Source organism: Stomoxys calcitrans, chromosome 5 (genome assembly GCF_963082655.1).
Source record: "Stomoxys calcitrans chromosome 5, idStoCalc2.1, whole genome shotgun sequence".
Lineage (NCBI taxonomy): Eukaryota > Metazoa > Arthropoda > Insecta > Diptera > Muscidae > Stomoxys > Stomoxys calcitrans.
The window spans coordinates 147,572,737-147,593,898 of record NC_081556.1 but is presented as its reverse complement, the minus strand read 5'-3'; the positions used below and the strand labels follow the sequence as shown (position 1 = coordinate 147,593,898).

General features: G+C 36.5%; 3 protein-coding genes across 6 annotated transcripts in view; 1 reads left to right on the top strand and 2 right to left on the bottom strand.

The window, feature by feature from the left end:
* Positions 1-7,562, top strand: part of LOC106085175 (uncharacterized) — a 39,562-nt gene extending 32,000 nt beyond the window's left edge. The window contains exons 1-2 of one of the 3 annotated variants that reach the window (XM_013249271.2): positions 655-1,030; positions 6,460-7,562. In XM_013249271.2, the coding sequence (XP_013104725.1) occupies positions 823-1,030; positions 6,460-7,502 (1,251 nt within the window). In that variant the 5' untranslated portion in view covers positions 655-822 and the 3' untranslated portion in view covers positions 7,503-7,562. Of the gene's footprint in view, positions 1-654; positions 1,031-5,425; positions 5,706-6,459 lie in introns of those variants that run through there. The other 2 variants (XM_013249272.2, XM_059370537.1) reach the window with 2 other exon arrangements.
* Positions 7,563-10,462: 2,900 nt separating this feature from the next.
* Positions 10,463-15,455, bottom strand: LOC106085178 (uncharacterized). Its single transcript, XM_013249276.2, has 2 exons — positions 15,062-15,455; positions 10,463-11,109 (listed from the first exon to the last, which is right to left on the bottom strand). Exons 1-2 carry the CDS (start codon positions 15,435-15,437, stop codon positions 10,475-10,477), a joined length of 1,011 nt encoding a protein of 336 aa, XP_013104730.2. The 5' UTR covers positions 15,438-15,455; the 3' UTR covers positions 10,463-10,474.
* A 90-nt stretch (positions 15,456-15,545) lies between these two features.
* Positions 15,546-17,066, bottom strand: LOC106085172 (uncharacterized). Of its 2 annotated transcripts, XM_013249267.2 has the most exons (5): positions 16,977-17,066; positions 16,695-16,891; positions 16,555-16,605; positions 16,276-16,485; positions 15,546-16,157 (listed from the first exon to the last, which is right to left on the bottom strand). In XM_013249267.2, exons 2-5 carry the CDS (start codon positions 16,752-16,754, stop codon positions 15,708-15,710), a joined length of 771 nt encoding a protein of 256 aa, XP_013104721.2. In that variant the 5' UTR covers positions 16,755-16,891; positions 16,977-17,066; the 3' UTR covers positions 15,546-15,707. The 2 variants fall into 2 exon arrangements, with proteins under 2 accessions (XP_013104721.2, XP_013104722.2); XM_013249268.2 differs by having other exon boundaries at positions 16,695-16,988.
* Between the last annotated feature and the right edge of the window lie 4,096 nt (positions 17,067-21,162).

The window sequence follows — 21,162 nt, the reverse complement described above, 5'->3', positions numbered from 1 at the left end:
TATCCAAATCCCACTAGAATGTTGACGTATGATTTGTTTGGATTTTAAAATTTTTTCTCATTTTTATTGTTTTTATTTATAACTTTCACTTTATTTATTTCATTTTTATTAATCAACCAACGACCTTCTGGGCAACACCCTAATAGGATTAAAAAAATTAATCACATTTTAATCCACTCACAGATACTTATCAACTTAAAACCTAACGAATTATTTTTAAAACTGAAGGAAACAATTTAAATGAAAAATAAGTTATAGAATGTAAAAATTTCCAGCAACAAAAAATTAAAATTTCTTAAAAGTTTAAATTTAAATTTAAATTTTGTTAAACAGCTCGCGCTGGCAAAGCTCTAAATCTTTTTAAATTGTGGCTGTTACACATGGTAATGCAAATAAAAACTAGAAAGTCAATTAGGATGTGTCCAGAAATTTGACAGCATAATGGAACTTTGCGGCGCCATGCCCACGGGGTTGTATCATTGATTTCGTTGTTGTTGGGAAAGTGACTTCACTTTCTTAATTCAACCATGATGATGGGCTAGACAAATTTGTCCAAAGTAAAGTCATTAACCCGGCTGATGGAATTTTCGAATTTCGGAGTTGATTTTTTTTTTTTCTTTTTTCACATTTTCGTTGTTACCATTTAACGTTGAACGTTGTTGTTGGGCTTGTGACTTTACCTTCTTAATTCTACCAAGATAATGGGTGGTTAACACGAAAAGGCAATCGACGATTTCTGTTTATTCAAAATCTAACAAATTCCCATTTCCCATAAGTTTTTGTGCGTATATTGTGTTCTTGTGCATCTTTTTATATTTTAAAATGTCGAAGAAATGTGTTATGGGTTGCCTGGGCTTTAAACATTTATATGTTTATCCTCATGGCGAATGTCGGCAAAGGGAACAAAAAGAATGGTGCTCCATTCTGGGAATAAGAATGGACTCCATTAATTCCAACACAAGAATTTGTGAATTTCACTTCAATCCCGACTGTATTGGAAAAATGAGGCTGAAAATGGGTGCCAAGCCAGGTAAGTTCGAAGTATAGCTATAAATGGATATAACCGGCATAGACACCAGTCCCCTTATATATTCTCTTGATTCCAATGATGGATAAATATCTGTTTCGGTGCTGAAGTGATGCAAAGATTAGCCGATTAACCATCGTTCTTCAATTTAATTCTTTGAATATTTTTCTTCTTTTGTTATTGTAAAAACATATTTGTATTTGGAGGTAACCTTCCTCGTAGAGCGCCATAGGTGCACAAGAACGTTAATATCATTGGTTATTTCAAGACGACAAAAACCCATCTTGTCGTATAGAGTATCATAGGCACTCAGTATTTAAGCAAGAGCCGGTGCCATCCGCCCTCTATCAGAGTCAATCTACTCGATGCCGCTAGTTGCAGTTACTCACAAATCGGAGCTGAAGCTTTAAGCCCGTGCTCAAAGTTATAAGAAGGAGATTAATGCCGGGCCACAGCTCAGAAGACTCATGTCCGCCTTTAAGACTTAACAAAGGTTTGAAACCAAAACATCAGAAAAGTTTTTTCCAGCGGTTATTATGCCTAGAGCTGACAACATTTCTGAATCCTTGGGTTTGCAAAACGTTTCACATAATAAATGCCGCTCTTCTGAAATAAGAATCGGACAGAACTCATTGATATGTGGGAAAATATAAATTTTGCATTTACCAGGTTGGCCTAATATGGTCCATCTCTAACCGACTGGCAGTGTGGTTTACAAAAACACAAACAAAAACGTATTCTACATACACGCAATGTCCTAAGCTTAGTTCTAGGTATCAATAAGAACGATCACCTTCTCGTCTAGAGGTGTGTATATTGGTATTTTCAGTGGGGTGATAAGTTTTTATTGGGCCAATGATTTTGGAAACAAATGCTGATGTCACTGATATACGACCGCTGCGAATGTAAATGGAACAAATCAGTGCATAGCTCCCATATAAACCGATCTCCCGATTTGATTTCTTTAACTCCTAAAGGGAGTAGCTTTTATCCGATTTGGCTGAAGCTTTATATTATGGCTTCTGTTATGACTTCTTATGTTTAAAAACTAATACAGATTTGGTTCTCAAGCCCTTACAGGACGCAATTTTAGTCTGATTTTGTTGTTGTTGTTGAAACCACATGTCTATATGTGACGATCCTCGTCTAACTCCTATAGGTGAGCAAGATCGTTCCGGTGGAAAGAACCGATCGCCGCGGGAACATGACGGCCATTGGTTATTTAAAGGCACCAATAACTCTCCTTGTAATATTGAGCATCATAGGCACTCAGTATTTATGAAAGAGCCGTTGTCGCCCGGCCTCTCACTGAGACTCTCCGCTTGAGACCGCTGATTGTCCGCGACTGCAATTGCAGCTACTCCTTTTGGAGCATTCCACTAACTGCAAGCTTCTGTGATAACAATGAACACCACACATATCAAAGTTCCAGCTTGTGTGGTGCTCCTATTATTCCGTGCCGGGTTTTTGTTAAGATTTGGTGTGCTGGGTTGTGTTGTTTTATCCATCACCATCGTAAGGAGGATATACTAATCTATTTATTCCATTTATAACACCTCCAAATATTGATTTTAGACCCTATAAAATATATATATTCTTGATGTTTTTGACTGATATTTTTAACGCCCATACAAACCGATCCCTTCATTTAATTTCTTGAGTCCCTAGATGCCTCAGTTTTCCCGCGATTATGTTGAAATTTAGTACAAGGATTTGTGAGTATGATCCAAATCCGTCTATAAATTTACATAGCCCCCACATGTAAACCGTTTCCTGGATTTGATTTCTTGAGCCCCTAAAAGCCTCAATTTTTACCTAATATGTGTGAAATTGCCCTCCAAAACTCACGTCAAATCCGACCAGATAGAGTCATAAATATTCATAATCCACAAATAATCCGAATTTGACTTCTTGAGCTCCTAGAAGCCTTAGTTTTTACCCAATTTGGCTAAAATTTGTTACGTGAAGTACTCTTGTTGTCTCCAATGCTCACAAAGAAATCTACCCCGATAGGTTCATAAAATGGTACAATTAAGAGGTAACGTCATTAGCACAACAACAAAAATCTACTTACCTTGAGTGGCAAATGCCGTAAATTCAAATGTCAAAGTCGTTTTAGAAATAAACCTTTTTACGACCTATCTTCAAATGTGTTTAATGTTTGTATTTTCATCATTATAACACTGTTTTGTGGCTTATGGGTGAAAAAAATCGCAGCTGTGTTTGCCAGCCTTTGGCATTTCGATCTACTGCAAAATGAAAACAAAAAAAAATATACTCAGCTGTTCGCATGACCTCCCTTATAAGTGCATCCTGTACGACCTCACCTTATAAGTGCATCCTGGGTTCATAAGTAGATATAGGCCCCTTAAAGCCGAAACTCCGATAGGACTCCTTGAGATCATAAACCGATTTAATTGTTACAAAATAATTCAAATACAAAGTGAGTTAATAAGAGCACATTTTTAACAGAATCCATGGTGGTTAGGTACCCAATATTCGTCCCAGCCGAAGTTATGTAGCCAGCTTTTACTTATGATTCTTTAGTTCTTCTTTTTGGTACTTAAAGTTCCACATATGCTGGAACTTTAAGTACCAATCTATGTGATATTCTTTGTGATCGCGGGGAACTGATCTGGTAGATAACGGGCGCGTGCACAGGTTGCAACTGCAGCTGCGGAAAGTAAATTATGTGCTGTATTGTTAAATAACCTCCATTTACAGTATGTCCACCCACGATGCTGAAATACAGAGTCGAATCCTGGCGAAGACTTCAGAAAATTGTTCAGAGCTGATTATTCCCTTCAAATAGCTGGCGACATTTGTATGGTATATATAAAAACTTAAAGAGGCGTCGCACAGTGAGATAGAAGCAAAAAAAAAACGTAAAAAATTTGCCATTTAAGAACGGATAGAAATAACTCTATGAAAATTGAAATGGTTAGAACTGAACTGTTATTAAGATCATGTGCAAATTTTCTAAGGCCTAGTGTTCAATGTCCATTTGAGGTTTACAATCTCTATTGTTTTTTTTAGCAAATTTTCTGTGGAGGCTACAAAATTTTGCTTGGTGTAAAATATATTTGCATGGGTTTAGGGGACATATGGAGTAAATGGTGCAAATGGGGAAATTGAAAAGATATGTCAACATAAACGGCTGTTATATGTACTTCAAAATAGCCAAGTTTTTATTCAAAAATTGGAAAAGCGCCTCGAATTTTTAAAACGCAAAGCCCAGTTTCCCCATTTTGACCAATTTTTTTTTTACTCCATATATCCCCTAAGCCCATGCAAAAAATCGTTTGCAACAACAATAATTTTGGCCTCCACAGAAAATTTATTAAATAGTAGAGATATTGTAGATCTATAGCGGAATGTTTAGCAGGGACTTTAGAGCACTTTCGAGCAAAAGAAGAATTTTGGAAAACGACCAGCAAATGAAGATTTAGCAGCCCGAACAATTGTTCGAAATACCGAGGATACCAATTCTTGGAACCTGCCAAAAGGCGCTTGGAGGCCACCGTAGCTCAGAGGTTAGCATGTCCGCTTATGTCGCTGAATGCCTGGGTTCGAATCCTGGTGGGACCATCAGAAAAAATGTTCTGCGGTGATTTTCCTCTCCTAGTACCGGCAACATTTGTTAGGTACTATGACATGTAAAACTTCTCTGCAAAGAGGTGTCGCACTGCGGCACGCCGTTCGGACTCAGCCCCTTATAATTGAGCTTAAAATTGAATCGGACTGCACTCATTGATATGCGAGAATGTTACCGCTGTTCCTTAGTGGAATGTTCATGGGCAAAATTTGCATTTGCAATAGGCGCTTGTACCACCTAGAACATTGAAATTTTAACATTAAGCATTCTAAACTTCTAAGAGATCTCCATCCGTTCTCAAATGGCGTATTTTTAACTAGTTTTTTCGATCCATTCTACTGTGCGTCACCATGTATTCCATTTGCAGTTAAAACAAATTTGGCACCTAAATTGTTTGTTGTCAAAGTTAACAGTTTGTATGATTGCCTTTTTTACATTACAGCTGTGGCTGATAACTCTCCAAAGCCTTATATCTCCACTCAACATTAGAATAAAAATCATATGTTTGGGCTTCCATTTGCGAAGGCTTCAATAAGGGTGGTTTCAATGTTTTGTTTTGCATTTGCTACTGTGTCCTATATTTTTTTTCCAGCTAGACAGAGTTTATTTTCTCAGATGCTGAGAACATTACAGCAGGTATGTATGGATGTGAGTGAGTGCGTTGATATGTACATCTAGTGAGCAGAGCGAGCGATGCTTTTAACGCGCAGACACTTTCTAACTAGAAACTAGAACACATCCTTTCAGCCTCTCATCCTTAGGCACGTTTTGTCTTAATGTCAGATCTAAGAGTACATATCATGTAATATACACGAAATCTGTTCCAAAACATTTCTCTCGCTAAATATAGGAGGTGGTTAATAGATGCTGCTGCTGCTGCTTTTTGGCTGACTGCAGTCAAAACTTCAATATTAGTTAGAAAAATAGTCTGTGCTGAGACGGCGGTAACAAGAGATCTCTTAAGATTTAACTCCAAGAAAAATATGCAATAAATTTATAAAAAAAATCACAAACTCTAATTGTAAACCCAAAGTACAGTGAGAAACCAATAAATTTGTGCTATGGCCGGAATGGAATGTGATAGTAAGTCCGAAAGAAAATCTCAAGTTATGAATGGAGATAAACGCACCGATGTATAGTAGTCATATTTCTGAACAATTTTTTCCTAGTGATTCCTTATGTTGTATGGTGGGCTTTTGTGTATACCACCTTGCATTAAAAAAAAGATTATCACACTGAGTTCTGTGTCCTGTGCCGTTGATTGATTTTATCCTTGAGAGTGAGTGGGCTGCAAGCATTTGCCATATACTATATACGTGCCAACGTGTGTGTGTTGTACAAATTTAGTAGGATGCTGAATGCTAATGTTAAGAATACATTTAGTTACTGTGCCTCATACCCACCTCTTGTGTTTACATTTAACATCCATAGTGTGTGGTGATTATCAAACCAATGCGATATGAGGTGAAATGAGTACTGTTATGGCGAAACGTTTCAACATTTATGTTAGCATAGTAAAAATTTCTGTTAATGTCATTACAGCGGGAGTTAACATAACTTGGAGTAAAAACGTTAGATTTAAAATAGTAGAGTTCAATTGTCTATGCTTGCATAGATTGATAAGCAAATATAATACTTTGTAGATAAAATGGGGCAAATTACTTTGAAAATGTTAATACTTTTAAATATATAACATTCAGCTGAATTAAATTTTGATACCATTACTTGAAATTTAGGGTACATTAACATTACATTTAACAACTCTATGATGATGAGGGTATATTAGCAAGAAAACGAAGTCTTGAGAACATTTTAAAATTTTCTTTTATTCTTTTAGATTATTATCAAATAAGCGATGACGATTTGGATGACTGTGAAGATTTGCCCGATGACTGTCTGCTGGAGGAAACCGATGGCCCCATCTCATCACATCAAGCTGCTAATAGTACTCACACTAGAGGCCCCTATGAAAGAGCATGGACCACAGAGGCAACACGAGCCCTTATACACATACGAGGTCCAATGGAACATCGTTTCACCGAAGGTAGACAAAAACGCACCGCCCTATGGCTGCACTGTACACGTCAATTGCAAAAAATGGGTTTCCGATATAGTGCGGGCAAAGTCCAAAAGAAATGGCACAATATCCTCATCACCTACAATAAGAACTTGAGTAAAAAATACACATCTGGCTATGTGCATTGGGAGTTCTTTGAGGAAATGTTTAAATATTTGCAAGGAAAGAAGGCGGACTTTGCCGAGCACAGCAGTAGCGGTAAGCGACACAACCAGCAGCGTCCAGCTAATGCGGAAGGGGATAATAGTGCATCACCTTATCTTAATGCCAATTCTTCGGAACCACCCATGATACAACCCCATGTTGAGATCGATTCAAAGTCCAATGATGATTTCGATGAGGAGGACAGCACTACTTTGTCGGATTTGAAAAAACCCAAAGTAGAGGTGAAGGATGAGGAGGAGCCGCAAGAAATATATCCTTTAGAAATAGCGGATTCTAATAGTTTTTTGCGTGCCAATGCAAAATTGGAACAACCAGACAAGGAGGCAAATCAGCAACGAGAACAGCAATTTGCTTTAAGCGAAATTGGTAGGAGTGGTAATGGTGTTGGTGGTGGTAGTGGGGCTGGCGTTAGCATGGATTCCTCTTCTGCTTCCTGGTGGCAAAATTACTTCGAACGCAAACTACAAGTGGAACGCGATAAAATTGATTTGCAAAAGGAAATGCATCGCGAGCTGATGCAATTCAATAAAATGTCCCTGCTGCAGCAAGAGAAAATCGAACGTATCAAAATCGAGGCCATCAACAATTTGACAAGTACCCTACAAAAACTAGTCGAAGTTAAATATAAGAAACTCTAAAATTTACTAAGTACAATGGAACAGTACTTAAAAATAAAAACCGAAACTCTTTAAAAGATATTTGAACAAAATTCAAAATTGTTAATAGTCTCGTATACATAAGACCTTATAAAATGTTCGTTTGTCGAACGTATGCTATCTCCAAGATGTATATCAGCTGAGATTGTAAACCACATAAACCGCAATCCCATGGCAGCTGGCTGTAAATACCAGATTGACCCCATGGAGTCCGCATCGGCAAGGGCTGCCGCCTCAGTGTATAACACACTGCTACAACAAGAACAACCATATTAAACTCTCTTTCTTAGTGGATTTGGTTAAATTTTGCGCACGATTTTTATACCCACCACCACCGTTTGTAACACCTCGAAATTTTCTTTTTAGAGGTTACTTTATAGTTTTTAGAGCGCACAACAAGCCGATTACTGGCTTAGGTGTATGTCCATAGTGGCATGGGGCGGATTAATCTGCACTTTCTTTTCAACCTAACCTAACACCTCGAAATATTGATCTAAGACCACATAAAGTGCATATATTCTTGATCGTCTCGACGTTTAGAGTTGATCTGACTATGTCCGTCCGTCTGTCGAAATCACGATAGCGGTCGAGCGCGTAAAGCTAGCCGCTTAAAATTTTGCACAGATATTGATGTAGGTCATTGGGGATTGCAAATGGGCTATATCGGTACAGATTTGGATATGGCTCGTATATAGACCGATCTCCCGATTTGACTTCTTAAGCCAATGGAAGCCGCAATTTTTGTTCGATTTGGAAAAAGTTTTGCACATATTGTTCCGTTATGAATTCCAACAACTGTGTCTAGTACAGTCCAAATCGATCTGTAACCTGTTATAGCTCCCATATAAACCGATCTGCCGATTTGACTTCTTGGGCCAATGGAAGTCGCAATTTTTGTCCGATTTGGCTGAAATTTTGCATGTAGTGTTCCGGTATGACTTTCAACAACTGTGTCCAGTACATTCCAAATTGGTCTGTAACCTGATATAGCTCTTATATAAACCGATTTTGCGATTTGACTTCATGAGCCAATGGAAGCCTCAATTTTTGTCTGATTTCGATAACATTTTATAGATAGTGTTCCTTTGTGACTTCCAATAACTGTGCCAGGTACGGTTCACATCAGTCTATAACGCAGAAGCCGCAATTGCGGAAGCTGCAATTTTTGTTGTTATTGTTGTGTTCTATCTTTCGTCTGCTTGATTCTGTTGAGTGTCAAGACCCAGGAACTCTGCAACTAAGATGTGCTGCGTCCACAGGGATCTTGTTCTGAGTCGAGTTAGTCTGGCTGGGAAGTTAAACAGGTGACGTGTATCGTGCGCTCCCTGGTCACAATCGGGACATACATCTTGCACGTCAGCATCAATCCTTGTTCTGTCGGAGTTGAAGCGGTTGCATCTGCCGGAACGTAATTGAGCCAGAACTACTCTGTTTTGCCGGAGGAGGTAAATTTCTTCAGGTGCAATGGGAGGCGGTCGTTCTGCATCTGCTACAATGTCTGCATGAATGTTGTCTAGACCTGCTTGATATGCTCTAGAGGTTCTCTCTTGTAACGCTGAACCTCACGCTCTAGATCACGTAGATCTACCTTAAGGCTTCTGGGCGGTGGATATCTATCCACAAGATGATGATTTGGATGGTCTCTGCGATAACAGCCCAAAAGGTATTGCTTAGACAGCATGTAGTTATGCCTTCGCACTGGTAGAATCTTTGTCTCCTGATGGAGGTGGTCCACATGAGAACTGAGGAGACAGTCCGTCGCAGTTCAAAGGGCGGCATTTTGACGGATCCGAATATTATCCCACTGCGTGTCACAAAGCTGACGAGACCACACTGGCGCTGCATAGCTTACCACAGACCGGCCAATTGCTTTGTACGTGGTCGGTCTGTGGTAAGTTATGCAGCGCCAATGTGGTCTCGTCAGCTTTGTGACACGCAGTGGAATAGTATTCAGATCTGTCGCAATGCCGTCCTCCGAACTGCGACGGGTTGTCTCCTCAGTTCTCATGTGGACCACCTCCATAAGGAGTTATACAATTTGAGTCTTCTAAGGTTTCAAAGAATCAAATCAAAGAATTAGTTTGTATCAAGTGTTATATCTATATATGCACCTCTTTGAACCTTTTTCTGTCATACTAGACAAAAAATTAAAGCTTCTAAGAGTTTATGAAGTCTATTTATGGGAACGCTTTGAATCAGGGCTTTAACTACTTATTCAAATTATATGTGTCATTGCTGCTGCTGTTGTTGTTGTTGTAACCACATCCACATCCACATGTTGTGGCGATCCTTGCCAAGCTTTTATAGGCGAGCAAGCTTGCTCCGGTCCATACGACCGATCGCCATGGGAAAATGATGGCCATTGGTTATTTAAAGGCGCCAATATCTCGCCTTGTCGTATCGAGCATCATAGGCACTCAGTATTTAAGCAAGAGTCCGTTCTCTGACTGAGACTCTCCACTCAAAACCGCTGAATGTCCGCGACTGCAGTTGCAGCTACTCCATATGGAACATTCCACTATCCGCAACCTGTGGACGCGCCCGGTAGCTCTCAGCTAAGCTTCTCATGACAAAAAAAAAACCACACAGATTGGGGCCCAAAGTTCCAGTCTGTGTGATGCTCGAGTTATACCTTGCCGTATTTGGTGTAGGTGTTGAGGGTATTTCACTTACCAAATGTTAGCCTAATCGGTGAAAAGTTGAGGTTTTGGTATCTCAAGAAGTCAGTCTATACACCTTTCTATAGACCTATTTAGTGTGGTGTTTAAGTTTACTTCACATACCAATAGGTGTCGCTTCCTGTTAAGTTTTGGTAAAAATGAAATGTGAAAGATTTTTCGCTGAAACCCCATACCTTGATAAGTCAATCTTTCACTTTAAATTAAAAATCAATTATTATTAATCTCTTCAAAAACAGAGTCCAATTTTAATATCTACTAAAAATTGATTACATCTCAAACTGACCAATCGATTTCCATTATGGTGGTAATTCCCGCCTGTTTCGTTTGCATCAACTTATAATTCAAAATCCACAAGTCGGTGGTAAACAAAAAAGCCTCGCCTTCCTTCAATTGAATGTTGATGACTGGACACAGCTCCTCACATGCAGTCTTGGGTATCAATCTTAAATTGTTGGAGCCAGACAGTTGTTGGACGATGATTAGGCCTTGCAAAAGTATTTCTTGATACTGGCGATGACTGTAATTGTTCGATATAATTAACCAACTAGAATAGAATGGCTCCAGATGCAAAGGGTAATAATAGGGGCGTTTGATAAAGAGTCTGGATGATTTAACAGCAGCAAATTGACAATTCCTCAGTTGTATAAACCATTTGTCGGGTGTATCCAATAATTTCCATGCTTTGCGTAGAACAATTTGAGCCTCGAAGAACTTTCTTATTATCAAATTGGTGGAGACATCACAGTGTGAACTTTGCAGGAATGCATAAGAGTTATCGAAAATCGTTTGAAATAAATCATAGGGATTCTGAGCATCATGCGAGTCGGTTATGACTACTGGTAGACCTTTTTCGAGGTAAGTATTTTCCAAAAATGAGAATGTTATATTCGATACAGTTGGTACATAGTCTGCAAATATGAAGAAGAGTAATGAGTGGAAAAGTCATGAATGAACGAGTAATTTAGTTTATAAAGATCCACACCTGGAAAAGAATAAGGCTTAAAAACGGATAAAACAATCATTCATTTCATTAAGACAATAGAGAAAATAGAGACTGAAACTCTAATCTACCCTTCATTATACCCTACACCACTATTGTGGTAGAGGGTATTATAACTTAGTGCATTGGTTTGTAACACCCAGAAGGAAGAGAGATAGACCCATTCATAAATATACCGATAGACTCAGAATCACTTTCTGATTCGATTTAGCTATGTCCGTCTGTCTGTCCTTCTGTCTGTCTGTCCGTATGTCCATGTTAATTTTTTGTACAAACTACAGGTCGCAATTCTCATCCGATCGTCTTCAAATTCGGTACAGGCATGTTTTTCGGCCTAGAGACGAAGCCTATTGAAATTGGAAAATATCGGTTCAGATTTGGATATAGCTCCCATATATATGTTCGTCCGATTTGCAGCAATAATGCAATAAAATGGTCATTTGTTAACCGATTCTCTCGAAATATGGCAGGAAGAATTTTCTTATGACTTTAGACATTATTAGTGAATTTCATAGAAATCGTTTCAGATTTAGATATAGCTCCCAAAAATATATGTTCGTCCGATTTTCAGTAATAATGCAATAAAATGGACATTTGTTAACCGATTCTCTTGAAATTTGGTACGAAAGATTTTCTCTTAACTCTCAACATTAATGGTTAATTTCATAGAAATCGGTTCAGAATTATATATAGCTGCCATATGTATATATCGCCCGATTTTCACTTCTAGAGCCACTGCAGTGGCATTTATTTACCAATATTCACAGCGCTTTCCCCGACTACTATCACTATATCTGAGAAGGTTGCTCGAAATCGGCTAAGATTTAGATATAGCTCCCATATATATGTTCGTCCGATTTGCAGTAATAAAACAATAAAATGGTCATTTGTTAACCGATTTCCTTGTAATTTGATAGAAAGGATTTTCTCTTGACTCTCGACAAACTGGTGAATTTCATAAAAATGGTTTAAATTTAGATATAGCTGCCATATATGTATATATAGCCCGATTTTCACTTCTAGAGCCACTGCAAGCGCATTTATTGACCAATCTTGCCGAAACTTTATACAACGCTTTCCTCATCAACCATCACAATATCTTAGAAGTTTGCTTCAAATCGGTTCAGATTTAGATATAGCTTCCATACATATTCGTTTGTCCGATTTTGGGGAATATTGCAATAAAGTGCTCATTTGATAATCGATTCACTAGAAATTTGGCAGGAAGGATTATCTTATGACTTTCGATAATACTGGCGAATTTCATAGAAATCGGTTCAGATTTAGATAAAGCTGCCATATGTATATATCGCCCGATTTTCACTTCTAGAGCCACTGCAAGCGCATTTATTGACCAATCTTGCCAAAACTTTATACAACGCTTTCCTCATCAACCATCACAATATCTTAGAAGCTTGCTTCAAATCGGTTCAGATTTAGCTATAGCTCCCATACATATTCGTTCGTCTGATTTTAGGGAATATTGCAATAATGTTGTCATTTTTCCACCGTATTTATTACAGTTTGAACATATTTGCTTTAAATTTGATACGGGTTATTTAGTAACCCATTTGAAAACATCCGCCGAGGTCCATCAAAATTGGTTCAGAATTGGATATAGCTCCCACATTAGACTTTTAAGACAGGTGTAGGGTATTGTACAGTCAGCACCGTCCGACTTTTGCCCTTCCTTACTGGTTTTTATATGGCTTAATATAAAATGAGGCTAACTGAATTTTAATACCCTCCACCATATGATAGGGGGTATACTAATTTCGTCATTCCGTTTGTAACACTTCAAAATGTTCGCCTAAGGCCTCATAAAGTATATATTCTTGATCGTCACGACATTTTAAGTCGATCTAGCCATATCCGTCCGTCCGTCCATCCGTCTGCCTGTCGAAAGCACGCCAACTTTCGAAGGAGTAAAAGTAGGCGCTTGAAAATTGAAAAATATCTCTTACAAGTACAGGTCGGTTGGGATTGTAAATGGACCAAATCGGTCCATGTTTTGATACAGCTGCCATATAAACCGGTCTTGGGTTTTGACATCTTGAGCTTCTACAGGGCGCAATTCTTGTCCTATTTGGCGAAAATTTAGAACGAAGTGTTTTGTTATGACTTCCAGCAACTGTACAAGTATTATCTAAATCTGTCTATAAACTGATATAGCCGCCGTATAAACCGAACTCCCGGTTAGACTTTTTGAGCTTTTAGAGGGCGAAATACTTATCCGATTTGGCTGAAATTTTGCACATATCGTTTTGTCATGACTTCCAATAACTGTGCCAAGTATGATCTAAATTTTTCTATAAACTGACATAGCTGCCATATAAACCGATCTCCCAATTAGACTTCTTGAGCTTCGAGAGGGCGAAATACTTATCCGATTTGGCTGAAATTTTGAACATATCGTTTTGCTAAGACTTCCAACACTTGTGTCGAATATGGTTTACTAATAAGTCTCCAATTTTGCCTGCAGACTTACCAATTTGCCTCACATATAACTCCCAATTCAATTTTTTTTAAATTGATTTTGCTTAAAATAGATGCAGATTTAGATATAACTCCCATATATATCTTTCATCCGAGTTGGTCTTTTAAGGCTGTAGCATCCAAAATTTTGGTCCGATCTTTACAAAATTGAACGTGAAGTGTTCTATTTGACGTCCCAGTATATGAACAAAATTTTATCAAAATCGGTACAGATTTACATGAAGCTCCCATATATATTTTTCATCCGTTGTGGCCTTTTAAGGCTGTAGAAAGCCACAATTGTAGTTCTATCATAAGAAAATCTTACAAGGTTCTATTCGATATTTCACTAATTATGCACAATTAAAGTCTGACTACTACTCGTATTAACTAAAAGTAATACATAGCGTCGCCCTCAGCCCTACTTTTGCCTTTCTTTTCTGGTTTAACTTTGTATCCTTGCTTGTAATATAACAAGTAAAAGCCTGCTAAGTTCGGCCGGCCAAATCTTGGAAACCCACCGTCATGGATTCTGCAAAAATATGGGTACTTGGCACAGTTATTGTAAGTCATAACTGAACACTATGTGCCAAATCGGACAAAAATTGCGGCTTCCAGGGGCTCAAGAAGTCAAATCGCGAGTTCGTTTTATATGGGAGCTATATTAAAATTTGAACCGATAGCTATCGTGATTTCGACAGACGGACGGATGGACATGGCTAGATCCACTCAGGATGTCTTTATGGGGTCCTAGATCAATATTTGGAGATTTTTATACCCACCACCATCCTATGGTGGTGGGTATAAAAATATTTGAGGACGCTGCTACTTGTAAAGCTTTCTGTTTCTTTAACTAAGGAATAATGTTGCCTTATTCCCAAAATCAATTTTTAATTTCCACTTATATGTTAAGCTTAATTAAAAAGTGTTTGTGTTTAATAACACTGCGCAATATCAAGGATCTATGTACTAGCTGTTAAGAAAAACTTCATTAATAACAAGTAAAATATCATTCACCAAAAAAATTTTTTCCTGAATATTTTGAATTTACTCTTGGTAGTCCTTCGAAGACTCGCTTAAACTTTTAAAAGTTCATTGCGATACCATAGTAGTGACAGACCAAAGCCTTTCAAACCCATGGCAGCCGGTTGTATGTACCGGATTGACCCAATGGAGTCCTTCATGGGCTAGGGCTGCCGCCTTAGTGTATAACACACTGCTACAACAACAATCAAAGCCTCTGGTGGGAATCACACCCAAGACCCCGGTAGGTGCTAATCCGAACACGTTACCAACTCGGCTACCGGGGCGCCTTTGACGTATGTTTAAGAATGTTGAATTTTCCTGAATCTTAGGTAATTTTTTGTACATAAGTTGGTACTTACCAATATGTTCACACAACAAACAATTTCCATTATCTGTAGATGCCTTTAGTGTAGACGGTCTATTGTCTATTAGATCCACACTTGCTCTCTCGATCAAACATTTGGTATTATACAGCTTTGACCAATTCCAAAAAGGAAGAATTTGTATAAGCAACTCCCTACCCAATGCCGAAAGAAACCAAGTACAGCTATCACACCACAGCAGCACAATGAACAATGAAACCAATGTCAATGCCAATAAGGACCACTTTTTCAATGTTTCCCTTTGGAAGTAATCATGCAAGGGTTTGCAAATAGTATCAATTTCTCGAGAGGACAACTTTTCCTTCCGCAATGAGCCAAAGAATTCCTCAAAATCGTTGTTCAACGAGGCCATTGTACAAACCGAACGCTAGTCTGCTGAAGACAAGAATGAGTTTTAAAATCAAAATCCTGACACTGCTAACCGCCATACTCCATTCAAGACATGCGCATTTGCAAGATGTATGCTTTTATTAGATAAGGATTTTTTATTATTAGATTTTTGCCCATTTGCACATGGTTTAATGAAATCTTACACTTGGCTGACAAGCGATTAGGAATAACAAAATAAATCTGAAACACTTGGGACCTTTTTACTCCCCTAAGTTTGTCGCTAACAAGCTGACTAGTTGTCGTCCAATGAATTGGAATCATCCCATTTGCCATGGAACTTGGGGGGTTTGCAAGTCCTCATGTGCTCACGCATTTCAATGCAATCATTGGTATTGGACCACAAGGTTGAGGGACAATTCACAAATGATTCCATGAAAACACAGCCCATTAGCGCGGCAGCGCATGGAGTACAGCCATGATGATGGTGATGATGATGATGATCTCTGGTGACGCTAGCATCAGTCGATGATGACATCTTCTTTTCCATCATCTCCTTCATTTTGGCACGCATTTCTTCTCCCTTGGCAGCACAGGTTTTGAAGGATGTCTCCATGGTGGGTATCAAATCAGTGGCATTTACCATGGCAACTTTCAAGTAGGATTTTAGATTTTCCTCATTAAGTTTGGCCTCGGGGTTGGCCAATAAAATGCCAGTTTCGTTAAGGACACAGGTCATAAAGCACTGTAAGGGATGAGCGAGAATAAACAAAAGAGATGCATAAATAATTGTGGAAAATTTTGGATTTGAATTTGATTTCTTAAACAGACTTTTGGAAATAAATGGTGAATTGCGAACTTACTGGATGCATAGGCATACCATGGTGATGGGGACCATGGTGGTTATGATGATGACGATGGTGATGTTTCGATTCCTCTGATGATGAAGTGTCATCAACTTGAGGCAATTGTCCCGCAGGTGGTGGTGACGGAGGTGGTGGAATTGCTGATTTACATTTTTCCATAATTTCATCAGTGATAAGATGGGGTAAGGCACAACATGTCATAGGATCCTAAAGGCACTCAATAACATTATATGAACATTTCACATCTAGAAACTCTAATTTAACGCTCAAACTTACAACTTTTGGTGGCTTTTTGGAGCAATCTACATCAGCTGCAAAGGAATTGGCCTAAACAAAATTGTATCCATAAATTTATATCCATTGAAAGGAATAGAGTGCTAATTCTTATCCTCGATCTGCCTGTATTTTATACATACCACCATAGAGATTAAAGCCAGAGCCCCCAATAACTTCCAGTTAGATAAATTAGAAATCATAATTCCGCACTTCAGGATTCCAAATGTCTAAAGCTCTTGATCGATGACTGTGACTTTTCTAGCTGAGCATAACCAAATTTATAACAATTCTGACAAAATCATATTGCGATATAAAAAATTGGGATTTTTCCAAGGTTCTATGGTTCAGCGGTATTCATATTTAAAATACATTTAATTATAACTAATTATTTGTTATTATTTGGAATACTTTGGCTCGTTTACCTTTCGGTGGTTTTATTATAATTGTGAAATTTTAGGTGAAAAGCATTATATGTAATCAATTAAATTTTATTGGAGTTCATGGGCGTCAATAGTTAAAAATGAGTCATGAAATATAAATTTTCCGAAAACATTTAAATTGTTATGGAACATTCAAATTTTCATAGAACATTGAAATTTTTATAGGAAACTGTAAATCTCAGAAATTTAAATTAAATAGAAAAACATAAAGATTTCAATTTTCTATAAAAATTTCAATTTTCTATAAAAATTTCAATTTTCTATGAAAATTTCAATTTTCTATGAAAATTTCAATTTTCTATGAAAATTTCAATTTTCTATGAAAATTTCAATTTTCTATGAAAATTTCAATTTTCTATGAAAATTTCAATTTTCTATGAAAATTTCAATTTTCTATGAAAATTTCAATTTTCTATGAAAATTTCAATTTTCTATGAAAATTTCAATTTTCTATGAAAATTTCAATTTTCTATGAAAATTTCAATTTTCTATGAAAATTTCAATTTTCTATGAAAATTTCAATTTTCTATGAAAATTTCAATTTTCTATGAAAATTTCAATTTTCTATGAAAATTTCAATTTTCTATGAAAATTTCAATTTTCTATGAAAATTTCAATTTTCTATGAAAATTTCAATTTTCTATGAAAATTTCAATTTTCTATGAAAATTTCAATTTTCTATGAAAATTTCAATTTTCTATGAAAATTTCAATTTTCTATGAAAATTTCAATTTTCTATGAAAATTTCAATTTTCTATGAAAATTTCAATTTTCTATGAAAATTTCAATTTCAATTTTCTATGAAAATTTCAATTTCAATTTTCTATGAAAATTTCAATTTCAATTTTCTATGAAAATTTCAATTTTCTATGAAAATTTCAATTTTCTATGAAAATTTTAATTTTCTATGAAAATTTCAATTTTCTATGAAAATTTCAATTTTCTATGAAAATTTCAATTTTCTATGAAAATTTCAATTTTCTATGAAAATTTCAATTTTCTATGAAAATTTCAATTTTCTATGAAAATTTCAATTTTCTATGAAAATTTCAATTTTCTATGAAAATTTCAATTTTCTATGAAAATTTCAATTTTCTATGAAAATTTCAATTTTCTATGAAAATTTCAATTTTCTATGAAAATTTCAATTTTCTATGAAAATTTCAATTTTCTATGAAAATTTCAATTTTCTATGAAAATTTCAATTTTCTATGAAAATTTCAATTTGCTATGAAAATTTCAATTTTCTATGAAAATTTCAATTTTCTATGAAAATTTCAATTTTCTATGAAAATTTCAATTTTCTATGAAAATTTCAATTTTCTATGAAAATTTCAATTTTCTATGAAAATTTCAATTTTCTATGAAAATTTCAATTTTCTATGAAAATTTCAATTTTCTATAAAAATTTCAATTTTCTATGAAAATTTAAATTTTCTTTGAAAATTTCAATTTTCTATGAAAATTTCAATTTTCTATGAAAATTTCAATTTTCTACGAAAATTTCAATTTTCTATGAAAATTTCAATTTTCTATGAAAATTTCAATTTTCTATGAAAATTTCAATTTTCTATGAAAATTTCAATTTTCTATGAAAATTTCAATTTTCAACACATATGTTAAAGGTCATACAAGAAGTCGTTGTGCAAAATTTTGAGCCAAATCGGATAAGAATTGCTCCCTTTAGTGGCTCAAGAAGTATAATCGGGTGACCGGTTTATATTGGAGCTATATCAGGTTTTGAACCGATTTAGGCATACTTGGCATAATTGCGCCCTCTAGCGGCTCAAGAAGTCAAGATCCGTGATGGGTTTATGTGGGAACTATATCAGGTTATGAATCGATTTGGATCATACTAGAGTTATTGGAAGGCAAAATGTCAAAAGCTATTGGAAGGTGCAAAATGTCAGCCAAATCGGATAATATTTGCGCCCTCTAGCGGCTCAAGAAGTCAAGATCCGAGATCGGACAGACGGGCGGACATGGCTAAATCGACTTGGAATGTCAAGACGATCAAAAATATATATACTTTGTTGGATCTCAGATCAATATTTTGATATGTTACAAATGGAATGACGAAATTAGTATATCCCCATCCTATGGTAGAGGGTATAAAAACATTCATTCCTTAAAAATTATTGCATTTAAAACAAAACAGATATTCATAATTATATTTCTTTCAAACATTTACAATTTTTAAAAATTAATAATTATAAACAAGTAAAAGCGTGCTAAGTTCGGCCGGGCCGAATATTATTTACCCTCCACCATGGATCGCTTTTTTCGAGTTCTTCCCGGTAGGGTAAAAGAAAAGAATTGCTATGTTAATTGAATTGAATGTTGGAGACCACAGTAGAAGTCTATGTGTAAAATTTCAGCCAAATCGAATTTTGCCTTTTAGGGGCTCAAGAAATAAAATAGGGAGATCGGTTTATATGGGAGCTGTATCAGGCTAAAGACCGATTCAGACCATATTTGACACGAATGTTGGAGGTCATGGGAGGAGCCGTTGTACAAAATTTCAGACCAATCGGATAATAATTACGCCCTCTTGAGGCTCAAGAATGTCAAGATCCCAGATCGGTTTATATGGCAGCTATATTTGGTTATGGACCCATTTGAACCATATTTGGCACAGTTGTTGAAAGTCATAACAAAACACCTCATGCAAATTTCAGACAAATCGGATAGGAATTGCGCCCTCTAGTGGGTCAAGAAGTCAAGATTCGAAATTGGTTTATATGGCAGCTATATCAGGTTATAGACCGATTTAAATCATACTTGGCACAGTTGTTGAAGACTAAATAAAACAACTAATGCAAAATTTCAGATAGCAAATGCGCCCTCTAAAGGCTCAAGAAGTGAAGACCACAGATCGGTTTATATGACAGCTATATGAGGTTATGGACCGATTTAAACCATACTGAGCACAGTTGTTGGAAGTGATACCAAAACACCACGTGCAAAATTTCAGCCAAATCCAATAAGAATTGTGCCCTCTAGTGGCTTAAGAAGTCAAGACCCAAGTTGGGTTATATGGCAGCTATATCAAAACATGTACCGATGTGGCCCATTTACAATCCCAAACGACCTACACTAATAAGAAGTATTTGTGCAAAATTTTAAGCGGATAGCTTTACTCCTTCGAAAGTAAGCGTGCTTTCGACAGACAGACGGACGGACGGACTTGGCTAGATCGACTTAAAATGTCATGACGATCTAGAATATATATACATTATGGAGTCTTAGACGAATATTTCGAGGAGTTACAAACAGAATGACTAAATTAGTATACCCCCATCCTATGGTGGAGGGTATAAAAATAACAAAAATTTTTACACAAATTTGAAAGTTTTTTTCACAAAATATCAAATTTTAATAATTCCAGGCTCATATTCAGTTGCTATCTACGCCATTGTAAATGATAATGGGTTGTCATCAACTCTCGATACAATTAAATAATGGTTTTCACCAAAACAACTACGTACATTCATATGTCTACTAAAGCCCACCCACCCACAATAATGTTATTAAATTAAATTTATAGCACGCAATTGAAAATGACCTCTCTTAGCATAAAATGCTGTAAAAGACTCGATTTAATGTGGAAATCCATAACATGTTTTTAACAATTATAAATACGTAACCTAACACCTTGTATACCTCTGTATACCCTTTCTTCAATTCACACTTCGACAATCGGACCAAGTCTACAGAAGTTCACATGTTGAATGTGGTTCGATATAATCGCCCGTTTTGCCGAATTGCAAAACTAGAGTTTTGAGCATTTTGGCTCACTGAAAAAAATGTTGTCGTTACCTCAAAGATTCAAACCAAAGATGACGAAATTAATTTAAAGAGCATATTTTAATAATTCCAGTTTGTTTAGCCCTGGGCAGTCATTCTTTGTCGAAACGACTAGGCGCGACGACTTTTATTATTGTAAACAAAATAAAAATAACTTTTCAGGGTTAAGAAAAAGTTTCTTTGGTGTTTAAGTATCACATAACCTGATATAGCTGCCAACCGATCTTGAATCCTGACTTCTTGAGCCACTAGAGGGCGCAATTCTTATCCGATTTGGCTGAAATTTCGCTTGACGTGTTTTGTCATGACTTTTAATAACTGTGCCAAATATGGTTCAAATCGATCCATAACCTAATATAGT

Excerpts from the sequence above, each read along its gene's own strand:
- LOC106085178 (XM_013249276.2), bottom strand. The coding sequence starts at position 15,437 with ATGGCCTCGTTGAACAACGATTTTGAGGAATTCTTTGGCTCATTGCGG. Across the intron at positions 11,110-15,061 it reads TTTGTTGTGTGAACATATTG|ACTATGTACCAACTGTATCG; the intron begins GTAAGTACCAAC and ends TCATATTTGCAG.
- LOC106085172 (XM_013249267.2), bottom strand. The coding sequence starts at position 16,754 with ATGATTTCTAATTTATCTAACTGGAAGTTATTGGGGGCTCTGGCTTTA. Across the intron at positions 16,606-16,694 it reads TGGCTTTAATCTCTATGGTG|GCCAATTCCTTTGCAGCTGA; the intron begins GTATGTATAAAA and ends AATTTTGTTTAG. Across the intron at positions 16,486-16,554 it reads CCAAAAAGCCACCAAAAGTT|GATCCTATGACATGTTGTGC; the intron begins GTAAGTTTGAGC and ends GAGTGCCTTTAG.